General features: G+C 31.5%; 1 protein-coding gene across 1 annotated transcript in view; it reads right to left on the reverse strand.

Moving 5' to 3' along the window:
• The window catches only part of Nox (NADPH oxidase), a 42,076-nt gene that overhangs the window by 3,717 nt on the left and 17,654 nt on the right, over nt 1-20,705 (reverse strand). Inside the window, exons 3-14 of the mRNA XM_065511399.1 lie at nt 9,280-9,394; nt 9,075-9,172; nt 7,805-7,925; nt 7,496-7,646; nt 4,831-4,916; nt 4,325-4,449; nt 4,032-4,264; nt 2,637-3,975; nt 969-1,237; nt 844-911; nt 482-655; nt 47-363 (exon numbers count right to left, since the gene is read on the reverse strand). Coding sequence (XP_065367471.1) covers nt 47-363; nt 482-655; nt 844-911; nt 969-1,237; nt 2,637-3,975; nt 4,032-4,264; nt 4,325-4,449; nt 4,831-4,916; nt 7,496-7,646; nt 7,805-7,925; nt 9,075-9,172; nt 9,280-9,394 — 3,096 coding nt within the window. The remainder of the gene's footprint in view (nt 1-46; nt 364-481; nt 656-843; nt 912-968; nt 1,238-2,636; nt 3,976-4,031; nt 4,265-4,324; nt 4,450-4,830; nt 4,917-7,495; nt 7,647-7,804; nt 7,926-9,074; nt 9,173-9,279; nt 9,395-20,705) is intronic.

Raw genomic sequence — 20,705 nt, forward strand, 5'->3', positions numbered from 1 at the left:
GAAAACATTAAGGAGTATATTTTGTTAATTAATGGTTGATGCTAACCTTTCCATAGCACCACCCAATTCAGCCTGTTCAATTTCCAATTGTGACAGCAAGTTTACAAACCATTCAAACGAACGCTGATCACGATTAATCCAAAAGAAATCGACTTTACGCAGATTCATTACGGTTTTCGGAATATCACTAGACCATTCGAAATCGCAGCGGGGGCAGGTGTGTCGTGCCTTCCAATAACGATGCATAATCGATTGTAGTATTGAGGCAAAGGGAGTAACTCCAATGCCCGTGCCAATTAACACAGCATGTTGAGCCATGAATATATGTGAGGAGGGGGCTCCATAAGGGCCATCAATAAATATCTATGTTTATGAAATAATAAAAATTATTAAAGTAAAAAATAGGTTTAATTTTAAGTTAAAAATTCATTATTTTCTATTATCACAACTTAAAAAATCTATGGTTATTTAAGACCCAAACCTCTAATACTCCTGCATCAAGTGTAACCTTGCCACCAGAGTTAGTTGTGCCATTTGTGGGTATGCTGCCATTACTGCCCCGATTTTTAATAGAGGTCGATAATGAACGCAAAAATGTGGGACGTCTCAAACGTCCCACACGATTGTTTGCATTAACCGATGTATGGGTGTAGTCCTAAAGAGTTTGAAACGTGTTTGTAGTTTTCTTACTTGATTCTTTTCTTTTCAAATTATTATTAAAATTAAATACAAGTTAGTGTTGTTTTTGGTGTTAATTATCATATGTTTTTAGGATTTCAAATTAATTGTAAGGGAAAATGGGAATTAAAGGTTTTTTAGTTTTAAATTAAAACAACCACTTACCTCCAAAGGTTTCGATACTGTTAAATCCGGTTTATCCTCCTTGTTGTTGAGGTTTATGGAAGATTTATCTAGAAATTGGAAAATATTTAGAAATTCTTGAATTGTTTGTTGTCAGTATTTCCTACCTTTTGCTATTTTTCCCTCTTCTGCTTGCACTAGAGTGTAAGGTTCCATCGCCGTATTATTAGTTTGAGCAAATGCTGGTTGATTTTCTTCCCTACTGGGTGTTTTAAATGCTATTATTGTGGGTTTATTGCGCATGTAACGAAAACTTTGTGCCAATGATTTATTTTGAGGACTTAAATAGGCTGAACCCATGTTTTGCATTCTAGCTCGTCGTATGCGTGTCTCGTCAAATGATCTTTCTGATTCCGAACGACCCAAGGCATGAAGGCTGTAGAGTTATTAGAAATAAGAAGAGAAAGGGATTGTTTTAAAATAAATGTATATTTTTTAAGTATATTTTAAAAATAGAAATTATGTATTGTTTGTTTGCTTACAAGAACGTAGATCACGAAAATAAAAAGTGAGAGTGCTATATTCGACAGTGCCGAATTTTATATTCTCTTCACCAAAGTACTTTTTTAGAAGGGACGGGATGGTTAAACCTCCTATATGCCACTATTATTGATCCCTGAAAGATTCCGGGACTCTACGAATCAATCCTGGTGTAGTGGGATGGATAGCAGGGTGTCCAGGGCTATTTGGTCAAACTTGGATGCAGAGGCAACCAGAATACTAATTGGGTTGGATAGGAAAAGTCTCTGGTCATTAGTAGGAGAGAAAACTGGGCACTGCTCAATTGTATATTTCATTGGTAAATCGGATATGGGTGCACAGGACTTGTCTAGGTTGTGCGAGGATACTGAGGAACTAGAAACAGTGGAACATATTCTGTATAACTGTCCTAGACTAGGAAAGGGTCTTAGGAAAACAGAATATAATCTAGAGAATCTATTAGGATTTTTCAGGGGAATAGGCTGGCTTTTTTTTTTAGAAACGGGAATGTGTGAATCCCAGTCTATACTAATTTTCTGTCATTCTTCCTTTTTCTTATTTTTCTTTGGACTAGGTTTTTCACTTTAATTATCTTTGCGGCATCAGATTTCTTTCTTTATTATCTCCAATTTCATTTCTTCTTTATGTTTACACCCGGTTATATTTCTAAAGGGTATCACAATGGATCCCATGGGTCTACGAGTGGAAGTGTACTTCTATAGTACACACCCATTCAAATCTAATCTAAATCGAATCTACCTGAAGGAAATATTACTATTAAGGAATGTGATATAATTCAAACAAAATACGTTAACCCTAATCTACATAATTCCGGAAGTGAAGAATGGGATGCAGTAACAATAGTAAGGAATGACCAAGGTACCGATATATATGGGTAAATACTTTCATCTCCCAGATCACAATACTCTTCTCTAGGGTAAAGTAATGGCGATTACGAAGGGTATTAAATGGTTGATGAGGATTGATAACTAAACTCCAACTGTCATTTTAACGGATTATCAAAACCCTATGAAACTAGCGTATATTTAACGATAGGGCGTGTGAAAAGGAGCATTCAGCATTGAGTCCAATCACAAACGAACACGGAATATCTTAAGAATACAATTTGTAAATCACTGAGAAACTATATCGAGGGGACTAAGTTTTTAACCTAACCGACTCCTATTTCAATAGGCTTATATATATGGATAATAACACTTTCCTGGAAAAAACTACCCACCAAACAAATTTAATTACCAAATTCTGGTATTACCAAGTTTTTGCTGGATACTTACGCTTTTAGTCTCTCTCTTTTCTTTGTCTTCACTGCCATATCGGGCAACGATATGCTCTTCTCCAACGGTGGTTTATTCAGCAATAACTTTTGCATCTTCTGACGCTTCACATGCTCCGGCCGTCCCTCCAAATCATATTCATCTGACACATAACCATCATTTGAATGGCCCGAATTACGTTTCTCTTTATGCTTCACTTCAGCATTGTCCTTGCGTGAAAATGTTCTTTGCAAAGACTTTTTAATACTGCGTATACGATTGATGCCATTCGATTCGTTTGCCTCGCTAGCACTAACACTTTCGGTGGCTAAACGTGGCGGGGCAAAGTTGTGACGTGGTGGTCTGGTGGGACCCGAAGTTTGCAATTGTTGTAATGTTTTCGTTACCATGGCAGAGTCAAAGCTAGAACTGTGTTGAATTTTGGAAAGATTTTGTGCCAAGAAATCTGTTTGGGGTGTGGCAGAGGGTTTTGTGTTGTCTGCTTCATTGTTGATTTGTAAAAGACTGGAAGTGGGTATGGCTTGTTTGTGGGCTATAATCTCGCCATTGTGTAGTTTCTGTTGTTCTCTTTCGAAATACTGATACAAACGATTTGTCCACTCGCCTACTGTGCGTATGTGCAACCACATATAATCCTCCTGTTCGGGAGCTGAACTTATGGTAAACGGATGCCATTCATAGTTGGCTATAGCCGGTATATTTACAAACACATAATCGCCGGGACGGAAGTTAAAGTTGTAAGGTCTTTTTATAACCAAATGTATGACCTTGGAGGGTAGTAGAAGACCCGAACTAATATAGGTCTTGCCATGTTCACCACGCATCCAAACATAACGCAGCACTCTTTCGATAATATAAACTATGCCAGGTATAAAAAACCATTTCCAAAAGTTGGGCCCATGAAAGAATACCAATATCCAAAATGGTATATACAACAAATGTGTCCAATAGAACACCTCGAATGAGCCTTTACGCCTTACAAACGGCTGCGAGCAGATAAACATTATGAGCAGTATTACAAAAAGAGCTATACCTGTGGGATTAGCACAGCCTGGTACTAAACCAAATAATCCTGGTCTATCCGTTAACAGCCATTCGGCAATGGTGTAATTTCCCTTATTAATGTTGGGATCATTCACCACGATCATGGAAAAGTTGAAGAGATGCATTATGGTGTGGACTAAACTCAATACTGATATCACAATGCCAGTCAGCTTGTGCAGATATATGTGGTTATCCACTGGCAAATAAGTGGACAGGCCACGAGAACGTAAATAGGTTAGAGAGTGTCGCAGCATTAGCACCAAAACCCAGGCACAATTAAAGTTAAGACATTGACCTAAAAAATTAAACATATATATAAAAAGGAATTTCTCTTTCTCCCCCATTACTTACCGCATGCTCTGGCAAATATAACAAAAATATTACTTGCTCTATATTGTATTGCTCTCGATATGAACAGACATACATTTACTGCTATATAAATGAATAAATATGTCACAAAAACATGATTATTTTTCATGTAGGCCGGTGTCAATTGATGTGGTATAGGAAAACGCTGCCAAAAAGATCCTTTCGATTTACTAGCGGGAGTGTCCTGGCCCATGGGCACCAACCAGCGATCAATTCTAAATTTTATTTAATTTATTAAACCCTCTACCTATATAAATGATATAAAGACAACTAACGTTATACTTAAGTTTTCCAAGAGGCCACCATGTTTATGTAATTGATTTTTCAGCGCCTCATACGTAATTTCTCCACGATTGTAGGGATCAGCATCCTCGAACATAGCAGTGGTGAGATCTTCTATCTGGAATTATGAGTAACATTGAGTTAGATCTAATTTAGACTCGATAATCCTATATGTCCGCTAACTGTTACAAAAATAAAATAATAACAAATTTGTTTTAAGTTAAATTTTTAGCTGTGATCGTAATAAAAATGTGATCGCAAAAATATTTTTGGTTTTTTTTTATAAATTTTTATTACAATAATTTTTAAAATTTATCTGCCCAACATTTATCTTTAATAAATGTTACCATTTGTCTACATTTGTAACTTAAGCGATTTCTTTAGATTCAAAATCAAATCTTTCTGCCTTTCTACATATTATTACAAAAAAAAATCATTATTTATTGTTGTCACACGTTTTATATTTTATGTTTTCTATATTCAATACGAGTGTACCTACTTGATCTTCAGAGAATTCCATGCCGTTCTCTTCCATGCAGGCACGTATGACATCATGTAATTCCTTGTGTTGTATCAGACCATCACCTAAAGTAATAAATCAATAAAATGTTTGGTTAAATCGTCTTCGAACACAAACAACAAAAAACTATAACTCATAAAAATGCATAAAATTAATGCAATAATGGCAAAAAAAATTACATTGTAAGCAATGAATAATTTGGTTTCTTTGTCGGCTTTTTTTTTTAAATCGAAATGAATAAAATTTAAATAGTTTTTTTATTAATAATTTCTTACTTCAATAGCATAACAAATTTTTATTTATAAATATGGGCAGGCTGCTGGCCAAACACCTGAATACGACGATTATGCTGAACGTATGAAAAACCTCAAATATCTAAAATCCTTAATAACTTTGTTTATAAGCGTTTAATCGTGAAAAGTAGCTCGATCAGTGATCACTCATATTTCTAACCAAAAATCTATTTTTGATATGAAAACTCAACTAAAGTCCTTACTAACTTTGTAGCTCGATCAGTAATCTAAAAAAAATCTAAAATCCTTAATAATTTTCTAAATAAGCGTTTAATTGAGAAAAGGTGCTCGATCTGTGATCACTCATATTTCTAATAAAATCGATTTTTCCTATGAAAAAACTAAAAATCTAAAATCCTTAATAACTTTGTAAATAAACGTTTAATCAAGAAAAGGAACTCGATCTGTGATCACTCATATTTCTAACCAAAAATCGATTTTTCATATGAAAAAACCCAAAAGATCTAAAATCTTAATCGATTAATCGACAAAAGGACCTCGATCTGTGATCACTCATTTTCATATAAAAAATCTCAAAAATCTAAAATCCTTAATAATTTTCTAAATACGCGTTTAATCGAGAAAAGGGGCTAGATCTGTGATCACTCGTATTTATAACCAAAAATCGATTTTTCATATGAAAAAACTCAAAAATCTAAAATCCTTAATAATTTTGTAAATAAGCGTTTAATCGAGAAAAGGAGCTCGATTTGGGATCACTCATTTTTCTGACCAAAAATCGTTTTTTTCATATAAAAAATCTCAAAAATCTAAAATCCTTAATAATTAATACGCGTTTAATAGAGAATAGGAGCTCGATCTGTGATCAGTCGTATTTATAACCAAAAATCTATTTCTCATATGAAAAAACTCAAAAATCTAAAATCCTTAATAACTTTGTAAATAAGCGTTTAATCGAGATAAGGAGCTTGATCTGTGATCACTCATATTTCTAACCAAAAATTTATTTTTTCATATGAAAAAACTCAAAAATCTAAAATCCTTAATAACTTTGTAAATACGCGTTTAATCGAAAAAAGGAGCTCGATCTGTGATCACTCATATTTCTGACCAAAAATCTATTTTTCATATGAAAAAACTCAAAAATCTAAAATCCTTAATAACTTTGTAAATAAGCGTTTAATCGAGAAAAGCAGCTCGATCTGTGATCACTCGTATTTCTAACCAAAAATCGATTTTTCATATGAAAAAACTCAAAAATTTAAAATCCTTAATAATTTTGTAAATAAGCGTTTAATCGAGAAAAAGAGCTCGATCTGTGATCACTAAAATTTCTGACCAAAAATCGATTTTTCATATGAAAAAATTGAAAAAATTTAAAATCCTTAATAACTTTGTAAATAAGCGTTTAATCGAAAAAAGGAGATCGATCTGTGATCACTCATGTTTCTGACCAAAAATTGATTTTTCATATGAAAAAACTGAAAAAACTAAAATCTTTAATAAATTTGTAAATACGCGTTTAATCGAGAAAAGGAGCTCGATCTGTGATCACTCGTATTTATAACCAAAAATCGATTTTTCATATGAAAAAACTCAAAAATCTAAAATCCTTAATAACTTTGTAAATACGCGTTTAATCGAAAAAAGGAGCTCGTTCTGTGATCTCTCATATTTATAACCAAAAATCTATTTTTCATAAAAAACTCAAAAATCTAAAATCCTTAATAACTTTGTAAATAAGCATTTAATCGAGAAAAGGATCTGGATCTGTGATCACTCATATTTCTGACCAAAAATCGATTTTTTTTAAAAAAATGAGTGTGATCATTTCTAACCAAAAATCGATTTTTCATATGAAAAAACTGAAAATACAAAAATCCTTAATAATTTTGTAAATAAGCGTTTAATCGAAAAAAGGAGATCGATCTGTGATCACTCGTATTTCTGACCAAAAATTGATTTTTATATAAAAAAACTCAAAAATTTAAAATCCTTAATAATTTTGTAAATAAGCGTTTAATCGAGAAAAGGAGCTCGATCTGTGATCACTCGTATTTCTAACCAAAAATCGATTTTTCATGTAAAAAACCAAAAAATCTAAAATCCTTAATAACTTTGTAAATAAGCGTTTCATCCAGAAAAGGAGCTCGATCTGTGATCACTCATATTTCTAACCAAAAATCGATTTTGCATATGAAAAAACTCAAAAATCAAAAATCCTTAATAACTTCGTAAATAAGCGTTTAATTGAGAAAAGGACCTCGATCTGTGATCACTTATATTTCTGATCAAAAATGGATTTTTCATACGAAAAAACTGAAATATCTAAAATCCTTATTAGTTAGAGTTTAATGAGTCTTTATGAGTCATAAGTTAAGTTAACTTACCATCAATATCGTAAACTTTGAAAAGAAATCGTATTTTATCATCAGCCGATTGTCCTGAGAATTGATGAATGGCATCAATAAATTCCTGAAGTGATATTGAACCCGAATTATCCTTGTCGAAGATTTGAAAAACACGTTCGGTGAAGAATGGCTAAAAATAAAGAGAAGTTCTCAAAAATATTTAAAAGACAGTAAAAAAAAGATCTACATAAGTCGTGTGTAAACGCCGATTTGTTGTGGCAACTGAATTATTTAGTTGTGGCTACAGCATAAAGATATTCAATTGTAAAATTATAACAAAACACTTACATTTTTTGAGATAACAATTTTTTTAAACTCTTCACGACGAATCTCCTGTTCATTGCCCACCGTATTGCGAAATAGCTGCTCCAAACGTGCCAAAGAACTTTTATCAAAGCCAGTGCGTGCTCTATATCGAAAAGAACATATTTAGCTCAATAAGTAATAAACAATATAAAAAAAGAATAAAATAATTTATGCCAACGATCATTAAAAACATGATTCAGTATTTTGGAAACAAAAAAAAAGAAATAATAAAGTGAAACCTATAACAACAAAGATGAAAACTATTACAACAAGTTGTAGTTAAGGTTTAGTAATAAATTAAAGATTAATTAAAAGATTACTACAACTGCAACAACAAGAAGAAGGAGAATAACCAACATCATAAGTCAGTATCAATAGCGTAGTTAACAGACAGACGTCTGGACGGACGGAGGGACGGACGAACGAACGGTCTTACTAGTATGTTTTCTTATTTGATTAATAGCTGCTTTTCCCCATGTTAGTTGTCAGCCTCTAAAGAGGTTTTATATCGAACATTTTTAAAAGGATACTGCTGCTGCTGCAGGTTGTATGCAAGTGTTGCATCATTGTTTTTCAAAAATTACACTCAAATTTTTATTTCGTTAAATTGGGTATCCTAGGTCTCCATGTAGCAATATTTATTGCCGCAATTGTCAAATTTGACAATTCGCAAATCCATAAAATTTGCGATGTGTAGATCGCAGTTGCCATATGTAGCAAGCAATCCATTGCACAATCATGGCTCTACTGATTGCTTGAGCAATTATTGATAAACAATAAGCTGTCAGTTGTCATTAATGTAAAAATTCTTCTTTCTATGATTCGGTGTGATTAATGAATCAGCAATCGCTTTTCTGTTGTTCTGTCGACGTGTTTGCTTGTGCTTAGCAATAAAAATTGCTACGTGGAGACCTAGGGTTAGCTAAGTTCTCTTTGTAATTTTCTCTTTTTGCAACTGCCATTTCGTATAAAAGACACTCGTTTTTTGAGTGTAAATCTCTCAAAATATTTTCTTGGGATTCTTCAACTTGTTTGGCGTTCTAACGCTTTAGTTTTTTTTCATTTTCCTTATGGATTTTTTTTACAATTATAAGAAAAAAATCAATTTGTTTTACAAATTGTAAATTGTTAACATGGTCATAAATTTTATTTAGCCAAAGTTTTTCATACTTTTTTTTTTTAAACTACAATTTTAAGTGCTCCAAATACGTTGAATAAGCCAAAGCATAAAAAAATGAAGAAGACAACTTACCTTAAATTTGTTAAATGTGATATAAATTCCATTATTTGATTTGTGGAAATAGAATTTGTGCCATCAACATCTATGAGACGATATAATTTATCTAAAATCTACCATAAATAAGATTTAAATAAGATTTATGCCACAATTATTTAAGGAATTCAATATTATTTTAAAACTATTGTTTTGTTTGATTTTATTTAATGATCTTACTTACCCCCCGTGCTTGCCATATTTCCGAAAAGTTTTTAAATGTAATTTTACTATTTTCACCACAAATCACATACGCCACCGATTCCAACTGTTCGGCATAGTCCATTTGTCTGTCATCGCTGGAATTAGTTTAAAGTTAAAAGAAAATTAATAAATTTATGAGTATTTTTGGGGGTTATTCTTTTCATTTAAGTTAAAAGTAAACACTAGAGAAATTATAATAAATTGTGTTGTTAAATTATTAAATTTTTTCCGTTAAATGTTTAGAACATAATGTACATTTTTTATATAGTAAAGAGGCCCTCCTATAGGTCTTATTTTGCAAAGACATGGACATCCAGCCACTTTGTAAAATCATGTTAATTTTACACGACGTGTCAAGCAAGGTCATGCATATACGCTACTTGTTAGATGACTAGAAAGCTACGAAGCAAAGTTCTTCTAGAACATCGTCTGAGAAAAGGCAAAGTGCAATGAGTATCTAGTCTTTTAGAATGAGTAAATATGTCTTTTAGAAGGTGTCATAGCTGCGTTGTGACCAGCGAAAATGAAACACACTTGTTAAAGTTTAGTACGCAACTGAACTCTCTTCTTTTATTTTAATTCATCTTAAGCTTATTGAGTACATAGTTGTATACAAAAGTATTGAGGATTAGTTAGAATAAATAGGATTAATAGTGATGGCACTATACCTCCCTTTTTATATATAGCAATTAATTTTTAAGTTTTAATTTTTATAAGAATATAGAAATATATTAGTTTCATGTAGTTTAGTATCTTGATATACCTTCCCTTTTTATATATTAAAAATATTATATATATATATATATTTATTTATTTATTTTTTTTTTTTTTAATTACAAAATTTTTTGAAGTTATTTTAATTTTTTCTTAGTCTATTCTTATGAACAATTTTTGTTTTTTTTTTTACATTATCATAAATTGTGACATTAACACCATTTATGTTTTTAACAATGTATGGGCCATCGTATACGTTTTTATGTTTATCATATGGCTCCCTCTTTAGTAAAACATTGTCATTAACTTGAATTATCAGTGGTTTGGCAAATCGATCATATAATTTTTTGTTCCTTTCCTTATGTTTGTCAATCAAATTTTTTGCAAGTATGTTTGTCTTTTGTAATCTATATTTCACTTCTTTACTGTAATTGTCTAAATTATAGAGTGGGTCCAAATTGGTTTTTGTTTCATTAGGCATTGTGGCTTTCTTACCAAAAACTAACTCAAATGGGGTAAATTTAAAGTCAAATACTGTGCAGGGTGTAGTGTTGTAGTGATATGTGAAATATTTAAGATATGTATCCCAATCAGTCAAATTTTCGCTTATATATGCTCTAATATACTCGTTGAACACACGGTGGTTTCGTTCCACTGTGCCTACACTTTGATGATGATAGGCACTTGAAAAGTGTAAGTCTATTTTGAGAAATTTACATAATTCGGTTAATATTTCGTTTTTGAATTCGGTCCCCTGGTCTGTTTTTATAATATTCATCTTCCCATATATTAAAACAAAGTTTTCAAATATAGCACGAGCAATAGTTTGAGCTGATTTATCTGGTACTGAGATGGTAACCAAATATTTTGATAGATCGCACATTAATGTTAAGGCGTATTTATTTCCATACGTGGACTGAGGAAGTGGGCCTATTGTATCCAAGATTATCACATCAAAGGAGTTGGTTGGAGTAGGCGTCAAAACTAGTTCTTCTACATTACCTGGTCTAATTTTATTTAATGTGCATTCTCGACAATCCTTTACAAATTTTGAAATATCCTTGGTCATCTTCTTCCAATAATATTTGGTACGAAGTTTAGCATATAGTTTTTTCTGACCGCAATGTCCACCTATTATGGGATCATTGTGATGTATTTGCATCAATTTTAGTTTATCATCTTCCTCAGTTATTATTTCAATTGGTTCTGTCAGAACAATTTCAAAAGTTTTTAAAATATTATTTCCCTTATCTTTAAGGTTTTGTATTGTACAAATTGAAAAAAATGAGTCATTCTTGGACCATTCCGCTACAAGAATTTTGTGATTGTTGGCCTCCATTTGCAGCCTCGAAAGCATTTTATCTAAACAAATTGTTTCGTTAACAATCTCAAAATCTAGATATAGCACTTTTCTAAATTTTTTAAATATATTAATACGTATTTTTATAAGTTTTCCATCTATAAAAAATAATTCAGATTTAATTTTTGCAAGTTTCTTGTTAAAATTGTGTGAAAATTTGTCATATATTTTCAATTTAACGCAATTTCCTGATTGTCCCATGTCAATTTCACCTTTATCTTCCCTCCTAGACATTGCGCGAGTTGTCATTGAAAATACATTTGTAGAATCTGATTTTAAGTCATTAATTGAAATTCTGGATAAAGCATCCGCCCCCACATTTTCCTTACCTTTTATAAACTCTACAACAAAATTATATTCAGAAAGATCTAATCTTATCCTCGTCAGTTTGGAGGAAGGATCTTTCATATTAAATAGATACACTAAAGGTCGGTGATCCGATCGAACTGTAAAATGTGTGCCATAAATATATGGTCGAAAATGGGTTATGGCAAAGTAAATGGCTAAAAGCTCAAGTTCAATGATTGGTTTGTTTTGTTCTGATTGATTGAAAGATTTCGATGCAAAGCAAATTGGCAAATCGTTACCCTTGACATTCTGGCTTAATATTGCACCACAGCCAGTTTTCGATGCGTCGACAGTTATAACAAAGGGTTTCGAGAAGTCGGGATACTGCAAAATTCTTGGGGACAATAGACCGGATTTTAGTTTATTAAAAGAATTTTGACACTCTTCGTTCCATTTAAATTGTATGTTCTTTCTTGTAACAGCATTCAAAGGCGCTGCTAGCATAGCGAAGTTGGGAATAAATTTTCTATAATAATTGGCAAAAGCCACGAACCTCTTAACTGCGTCCTTATCAGTAGGAACTGGATAATTTTGTATAACATTGCTTTTAGAATCGTCCGGTAAAATACCATTTGCGGTACATTTATGGCCCAGAAATATGACCTCAGGTCGAAAGAAATTACATTTATAAGGATTTATCTTCAGATTATGCTTCCGTAAGATTTCAAAGACGTCTTTCAAATTTTGAATATGATGTTTTTTACTACATCCGATAATTATAACATCATCAATATAAAGGAATGCTTTGTTTGGTGCAAGTCCCGAAAATGCAATAGACATCATTCTCGAAAAAGAGTTTGGCGCGATGTTAAGTCCGAATGGTAGAACTTTCCATCGAAAAGCTCCTCTATCAGTACTGAAAGAAGTGATATCACGCGAATCGGGATGCAGTGGAATCTGGTGAAAGCCGGAATATAAATCTATTATTGAAAAATATTTCGCACGTCCAAGGTTGTCTAAAATGTCGTCAATCCTAGGTAGAGGAAATTTGTCCGCGATTAACTTCTTGTTGACACCTCGATAGTCTACGCACATTCTATATGATTTTTTATCATCCAGGCTCTTTTTAGGTACTAATATTATTGGACTATTATAGTTAGAGCTGCTTGGTTCAATCAAATCGTTGTATAATAAATTTGTGACTTGCCTTTTAATCTCATCTTTCTGTGTATGAGCGAGTCGGTAGTTTTTAATATAGACAGGATCATTATCAGTCAATCGTAGCTTTTGTTCATAAAAATTTGTAATCGTCATTTTGTCATCTTTTAATGCAAAAATATCTGAAAATTCCTCACAAAGTGGTAATAAATCATTCTTAACGTCATGTGGCATTTTTTCCTGAAGTATAGTTTTAAGCTTTGAAATACGTTCACAATTTGTTGTAGTCTCATTTATCGCGTAAATAAAAAAATTTCCTAAATTCTCTGTTCTAAGTTCGAAATTTTTTATGTATTTTATCTCATTTGTAGTATTAATTACACGAATTACCGGGTTTTCTGAATCAATAATACATTTGGCTGTAAATACTCCATCAGAAACCTCTTGTGAATCAATAAAAAGTGGTTCGCTAACGTTATTTAAATTGAAAATCCGGTAAACTTCACATCTGGGTGGTATAATACATGAATAGCCATTTGTTCCCTGTAGTATTGGTATTCTAAGACTATTGTCCTGTATGGAAACTGTTATTGTCATATTTTTATAGTCGATCTTACACTTATTATTTTTAAGAAAATCTTTCCCTAGTATACCGTTGGATGGAATATTAAAATCATCGTTAACTACATGAAAAATTTGACCTATAGAAAAATTTGAACCAGAAAGTTCTGCGTAAATTGTACCTAGGGATGAAATAGCAAATGTAGTTATACCAGTTATATTTATTTTGTCATTTCCATTTATTATAATATTAGGGCTTAAACATGAAACTTTAATTAATGAAATGTCGGCTTGTGAATCCACAAGAAAGGAATATGGTCTTTTACTGTTAAATAAATTTAATTGAATAAAATCAGCATAGTTAGGATTCAAAGAATATACTGAAATAAAATTGTTAGATTTATCTAATCTGAAGTTTCTTCCCCCAACAATAGTGTCTGTTGAGGGTCCTCTGCGTTTAAAGGCCTAACAGACACACTGGGGTTGTAAATCCCTTCGGAATTATTACCTCGACTACGGCCACGATAATTATTTTCAAAACTATTAAGATTTCTATTGTTGCCACTATTTGTCGATCGGAAATTGTTGCCACTATTTGTCGATCGGAAATTGTTGCCATGAAAATTACCACGATACCCTTGTCCACGATTTGCACGGTAATTATTATTACGAGTTCGGAAAAAATTATTAGATTGATTGGAATAATTTCCAAAATTCCGGTTATTGGATTGAAAAGCTAGAACTTGGTGTTCCTTATTTTCCGTTGCCTGCTCAACCACTAATTTTGCAACGACTTCTTTAGGGTCTGAAAAAACAGACGATGCCAAAATTGCTTTTACTAAGTCTGACCTTGCATTCAATCGACACATGCTTATCGTTTGTTCGATAGCCATTTCATGTGCCTTTTGTTTTGTAATTCCTTCAACTACTAAAGAACGTTCTAGTGCATCCGCGAGTTCCTCTGCCTGTTTAGAAAACTCCGCGTAATTATTATCCTTGACACTTAGTGCTGTTATCTTCCCCGCAATAACTTTTGAGTTATCTGGTTTAATTCTACTTTTCAGGGCAAGTTTGATATCATTTACTGTATTAATGGTTTCCGGTAGTGCTTCCCTAGCTTTACCTTCAAGTTTCGACTTAATGAAGCATAAAAAAGTTGCCATTAAGTTTGGTTCTGTAAGAGTTTCGATTAAATTAATTTTGTCTAAGAAAGAATCCAATGCCAATGGATTCCCATCATAATTGTCCCTAAGGATAGATGCACACATACTAACATACGATTTTCTTTGATCAATTGTTGCCATTTTGAATTCAGTACTTGAACTATTTGTGTTATTGTCCTGGGGCTTAACAGTATTTAATTCAGTTGTTTCTTTAGAGTTCTCTGAATCACTTTCGTCATCAGTCATAACGTTTTTATTTACTAATTCAAATAGTTTTATTTTTTCAGGAACTTTTACGTTACAATTTAGTTTGCCAAAGCACCTTACTAAAAGCTCTCGACAATGTTTTATCTTACTAAAAACGTAATATTCCGTATCAATAGTTAAGTTTTCAGAATTTGTTTTGGTATATTTTAATATTAAATTATAGTTTTCAATTAGTAAATCAATATATTCATTAATTTTAGTCTCTTTAGTAGACACTGGTCGATTTTGAAGAATTCTTTTCTTTACATTGTTAAAATTTTTAATTAATTGATCAAATGTGTCAATATCAAATTGTGACATATGTTAAATTTAATGAATTGTATTAGTAATTTTATGATTTTCTATTTTGATAATTCCTTTTTTTTTTTAGATTCTATAAAATTAAAATTTTCTTTTTGTTTGGTAAATTATATGTAATACTTCAAAGCTCAAGCAATTAATTTTTAAGTTTTATTCGTTATAAAATTTTTCTCAGTTCATTTTGTTTGTCATCAATCTTAATGTATTATTTTAGTGTTTTTTTTTTTTTTGTAATATATACAATGTATATTAACATATACTTTTTTGTATTTCTTTTTAGCTGATTTTCCTTTTAATTTATTAGATTATTTTAATTTTCCTCTTTTCTTTTAATGTATCATCCTATTTTCTATAAATAAATTCTTAAAAAAAAATCAATGTAGTTTTGATAATAGTTTTATTTCTATCCTATATATTGTATTTTAATTTTAATATTTTTTAATAATGACATTAATTAATTCAGTTTGCTTTTTTATCCTTTACATTTATTTATATTTCCAACATATGAAGACGTAAATTTATATATGCTTATGTATATATTTTGCATTAAAAAAAAAAATATTTTTGTATTGATATATACATATATGTTCATATTTTTTTTTTTTTATTAATTTATAAATACTTAAATATTTTTACAAATCTATTGATTATTTATTATATGGTTTATTTACAAATATTTACATTTTTTTTTTTTAACATAGGTATTTCTAAATTTATGTTTACTATAGTATGTAATAAAAATTTCAGCAATTACATAATGTTAAAATATTATATACTAATGTTAATAACATCAATCGTTATGTTGGGCTGCATGGTTGTCAAATGTTAACTGATCTGCACACTCTGCTGACACTGCTTATTTGTTGTTATTCTATTGCATTATTTTAGGTTGAGATAGTTTTTATAATTTTGGATGATTCAATTTGCCTTTGTTCTCTATTGTTTTTTTTTTTTTTTTTTGTTGTTATTGCTTTTTTTTTTTTGTAATTGTCTTATTTTGTCTTTTCTGTATATCTTTTTTCTTTTGTGCATGTACTCTTTTGAAGTTTCATAAAGAGAAAAATTATTTTCCAAATGCACTTATTACACTTATTGACTTTGCTTTTTGTTCTTTCCAAATTTGTGTTGTATTTCCAAACGTAACGGTATTTTCCGCAATTTTTTCTCTCTCTCTTTTTTTTTAGTATGTTCTTTTGTATTATTTTACTTTATGTATTTGTCGTCACTTTTTTTATTTAATTTTTTTTTTTTTTTTTATGTTCTATTCTTTGTCGTAGGTCAAGACTTTATAATTTAAGTATTCTTTTTATAAGTACAGTTTAACCACTAAAATAAAATGCTCATAACTTTTTTATATTAATACATAAATATGTATGTTGTTGCACATTATTATTTTTCCAACACGAGAGCCAAAATTTATTATTAATTTTTCCACTTGGCTTTTTTTTAAATTATAATTATATTTTTATATTTTTTATTTATAAGTAGTACAATAGTCTAGATTTTTATAATTTCCAATCATTCAAATCTTATTCATATTTATATTTTTTTTTTTTTAATTTCTATGTTTTATTCTTTAATTTTTTCAGATTCACAAAATCTTTTTACAATAATTTTCAATTTATACTGCATTTAGAGCACAAATACATGTCACGGTCGCCATGTCATAGCTGCGTTGTGACCAGCGAAAATGAAACACACTTGTTAAAGTTTAGTACGCAACTGAACTCTCTTCTTTTATTTTAATTCATCTTAAGCTTATTGAGTACATAGTTGTATACAAAAGTATTGAGGATTAGTTAGAATAAATAGGATTAATAGTGATGGCACTATAAAGGCTTACAAAATGAAGCTCTATTTTTCACGCTGGGTTTGTATGAACATCAAATTTTCTGAATAATTTATTTAATTGGTTTGTAACCTGTTTGTGTAAGAAGAAAAGAGAAAGAGAGCTTATATTCAATAAGGGCTAGCTTCAAAATTGATACGATCCTCTATCAATCGTATAAATTTTAAAGAAATCTCCCACTGAGTGATCTCAGATCACCTAGTGTGTGAGTCAAGCTCACTTCCACACTGTATCGTGTGTTTTGAATACTTATTTAAAATTTATCACATTTAGGGTTTTTAATTTCCAGACCTTTTTTGATTCCCCGGAATCGGTAATTTTTTTTTACATTCCCGGGTACCCGGCTATTCCCGAAATATATAATGATACTGTAAATTAGTAATATTATAGCCAAATTTCATATAAAAACATAGTGTTATAATCGTTATATATGGCAGCTTCGTATTAATTAATTAAATTTGAGCTTAATTCATTCAAATTTTAATCCGTAATTAAAAACTGTCAGCCTTTCATTCCATAAGTCCATTCCCAACATCTAATTATTAAGCTTCATTCAAAAGTTTTTGTTTAAATATAATTAATTTTTAACAACAGAATTTATTCAAACTTTGAATGATTCAATTTTTGTTAATTCAAATTTACTACAAATTGAGTTTAGATTTTTTCTTCATTCAGGTTTGTTTTGCTTTTAATCATTTACAAATGAATGAATTGAAAAAAGTTTATAAGAAAAATTTAATCATTCAATACATTTTGTAATGGATTTGAAGATATTTATAATGATTTAATAAGAAATTAATTCTATAAATAATGAATTTTGAAATGAATAAATTGCCTAAGGAATGAATTCAATACATTTAACTGAATCGTTAAGAGACACAATTTATTTTGATCTCAAAAATGGAATTAATAACACGGTGCTACGATGGAAAAAAAACTTGGAAAACGACCTTGCGTAGGTTATAGGGCTTGCTGAGTATATTAGAAATTGTGTCAAAAAATTTCCAAAACACCCTCAAATTCAGAAGTTATTCTGAAAAAACCGTTTTCAGTTATGTCCGTGAACTTATCGATCTGTAACTCAGTCAGTTTCTGTTCGAATTTAAATATTTTAACGGGGTTAAAAAGAAAACTGATTACGAGTTAAAATGACGTGCATTTTTCGATACATTTGTTAGTTATAAGTATTGTTTTTGTTAAGAATATCTAAAAGAAAAACCAAATTTATCAATTTTTTTGATTTTAATCGCTTTTCATTGCTTATTTTGATACGGAAGAATCAAAATTATTGTATCATTCGCAAAACCCCAAATAAAAACTGTAAAAAAACTTTTCACATTTTTGGAGTTTCTTCAGTTTTTAATTCCCGGGATTCCCGACTAAAAATCCCGGGAATCGGGTAATGAAAAATTGGCAAAATTCCCGGGAAATTTGTACCGGGAATTCCCGGTATAAAAACCCTAATCACAATCCAACGAAAGAAACCGCTCCACGATGTCAAATTTTGAAAATGAGAATATAGTTCAAGTTATATTCAAAAACCGAAATATCTCTGAGATCAGAGAGCAAAAGATGCAAAACTTTGAATTGGATGGATCAAAAAATCTCAGTCAGTAGAAACTCATTGATATAACTTTGATGTTGAGCTTTCATCATTACTATAACTTAGGTACTAGAAATTATTATATTTTCCCCTTTCTTTGAGAACTGTCCTAACAAATGATAAACGCAGTTTTAAAACATCAAAGTTGACACCTCTCTATACTCTTTAACAGTGTAGAACGTCAAATACAAGCCAATTAGCATCAAATAAAGATGCATCGATATTAACAGTCTATGGCGGAGTCTGTCAAATCTGACGTTTATTATTCAATCACTGATGCCAAATCAGCATGGCTAATTATACGATTGAGTAACATTTCTATGTGATAAAACTCTATAATAATTTAGTGCAAACGTCTCACGCGTTGCGACAATTATACGGCAGACGCCGTTGACTTACAAAGACGACTCTCCAACGTTTGGTGGGGATTCTATTTGGATAGGGATTTTAAGACATCGGCATCATTGCTCTGTACTTCTTCGACAATGACGTTAATGAAGCCATCGCCTTCCTCAACGAGCTCTACAGATCAATGATAAGCAATATTTGTTGGCCCTAATTGAACGAAAGATTTGATTTATTATAAATTCTAGGATCCTTACCACCGAACGAAGCTTCTACGGATATTTGAACGATGTCATATTCAATATATAGTGGCACAATGGCAAATAAAAAAACTTTAATACCTCACACACAGCTTGGTTTTTCATCTTTCAACATCAACCCGCTATTATTGGATAACCCATCGGTTTCGGCTAAGGAATTGTTCTACTTTTAGCTGGTTAGTCGAAATTAGTGTTGGCTATGATAAGTTATAAGGGTACGGTATATGCCGGACCAATATTTGAGCCAGAACTAATCTTATATCTGCTGCTGCAATTTCCAAATATGACATTCATGCGGTATCCCGCAACCTCGTTTTTGAGTATACGAGCTCACATCCAATGTATTGTGCACATACCTCTGTATGTTTTCTTCGTACAAATGAAGCTCCGTCCTGGCATGTCTTAGGGGAGGCTCCAAATATATGGTGTTGTAGTTTAGATGACTCCTTCGATGAGATGTCAGGAAGAAGCTTCTCTACTCTTGTTTCTCTGTGCGTCTGCAATTTCCAAATTCGACATTCATGGGTGTCCTGTGATCTCGGAATTGAGATCGTCACTATGAATGTCGTGCAGTACCGATCCAATGTATTCTCCACATACCTCTATATGTTCTCTTCGTAAAAATTAAGCTTCTTCCTTGGAATGTCTTAGGGGAGATTCCAACTGTATGGTGTTGTAGTTTGTTTGATTCCTCCGATTACATATCAGGAGGAACTGCTCTGTCAACACGACATAACATTATGTTCATGGATTTGAAGAACCTTCGTTTTCTCCTGCAGATAGAGTTCCGTTGTACTTTATGTGCAGACTGTGATCCTTAACTACGGAGATTCTGGTAAGTCTTACCCCGTCTCTACATTTTTTTTAAAGTTTTATTGGGTGTATGACTTTAAAAAGGCGAGATTTTTTCAAATTTTTAGCTTTTTTTTGAAACATTCGTTCATTATAAATTTATTCAAAGTATTGGCCATTGTTAGCTATGACCTTTTTCCATCTTTCTGGCAACATAAGGATTCTGAGCCAAAAAACTGCTCATCTTTTGAGACCAAGAACGAATCAAGCCAATATCGGATATTCTGTTCCAAAGTGATGCGTATCCCAGAGAGAACGTTCTGCTTCGATCGAAACAAATAGTAGTTGGACGGGGCACGGTCTGAACTATAAAGCGGATGAGGCAAAGCTTCCCAATCACTTTATTCTCAATATTTTTTAACAGGTATTGCAAAATGTGGCAGAGCGTTGCCCTGTTAGAATATTACAGTTTCATGTCTGGTATATTTTGGACTTTTTTCGGCCAATGCTCGCTTCAAATGAATTACTTGTGTTCGGTACAGGTTCCCTGTGATAGTCTGGTCGGATTTCAGCAGTTCATAATAGATAGGACCCTTTGCTCTCACCAAATACAGAGCATTACTTTAGCGTCATGGATATTTGGCTTTGGTGTCGATTCAGCTGGTTAGTACGATCTCTTACACTTCGGGTTATCGTAATGGATTAATTTTTCATCGAAGTAATGATTGGGTGCAAAAATGATTTTC

This window comes from Calliphora vicina, chromosome 5 (assembly GCF_958450345.1).
Source record: "Calliphora vicina chromosome 5, idCalVici1.1, whole genome shotgun sequence".
Classification (NCBI taxonomy): Eukaryota; Metazoa; Arthropoda; class Insecta; order Diptera; family Calliphoridae; genus Calliphora; species Calliphora vicina.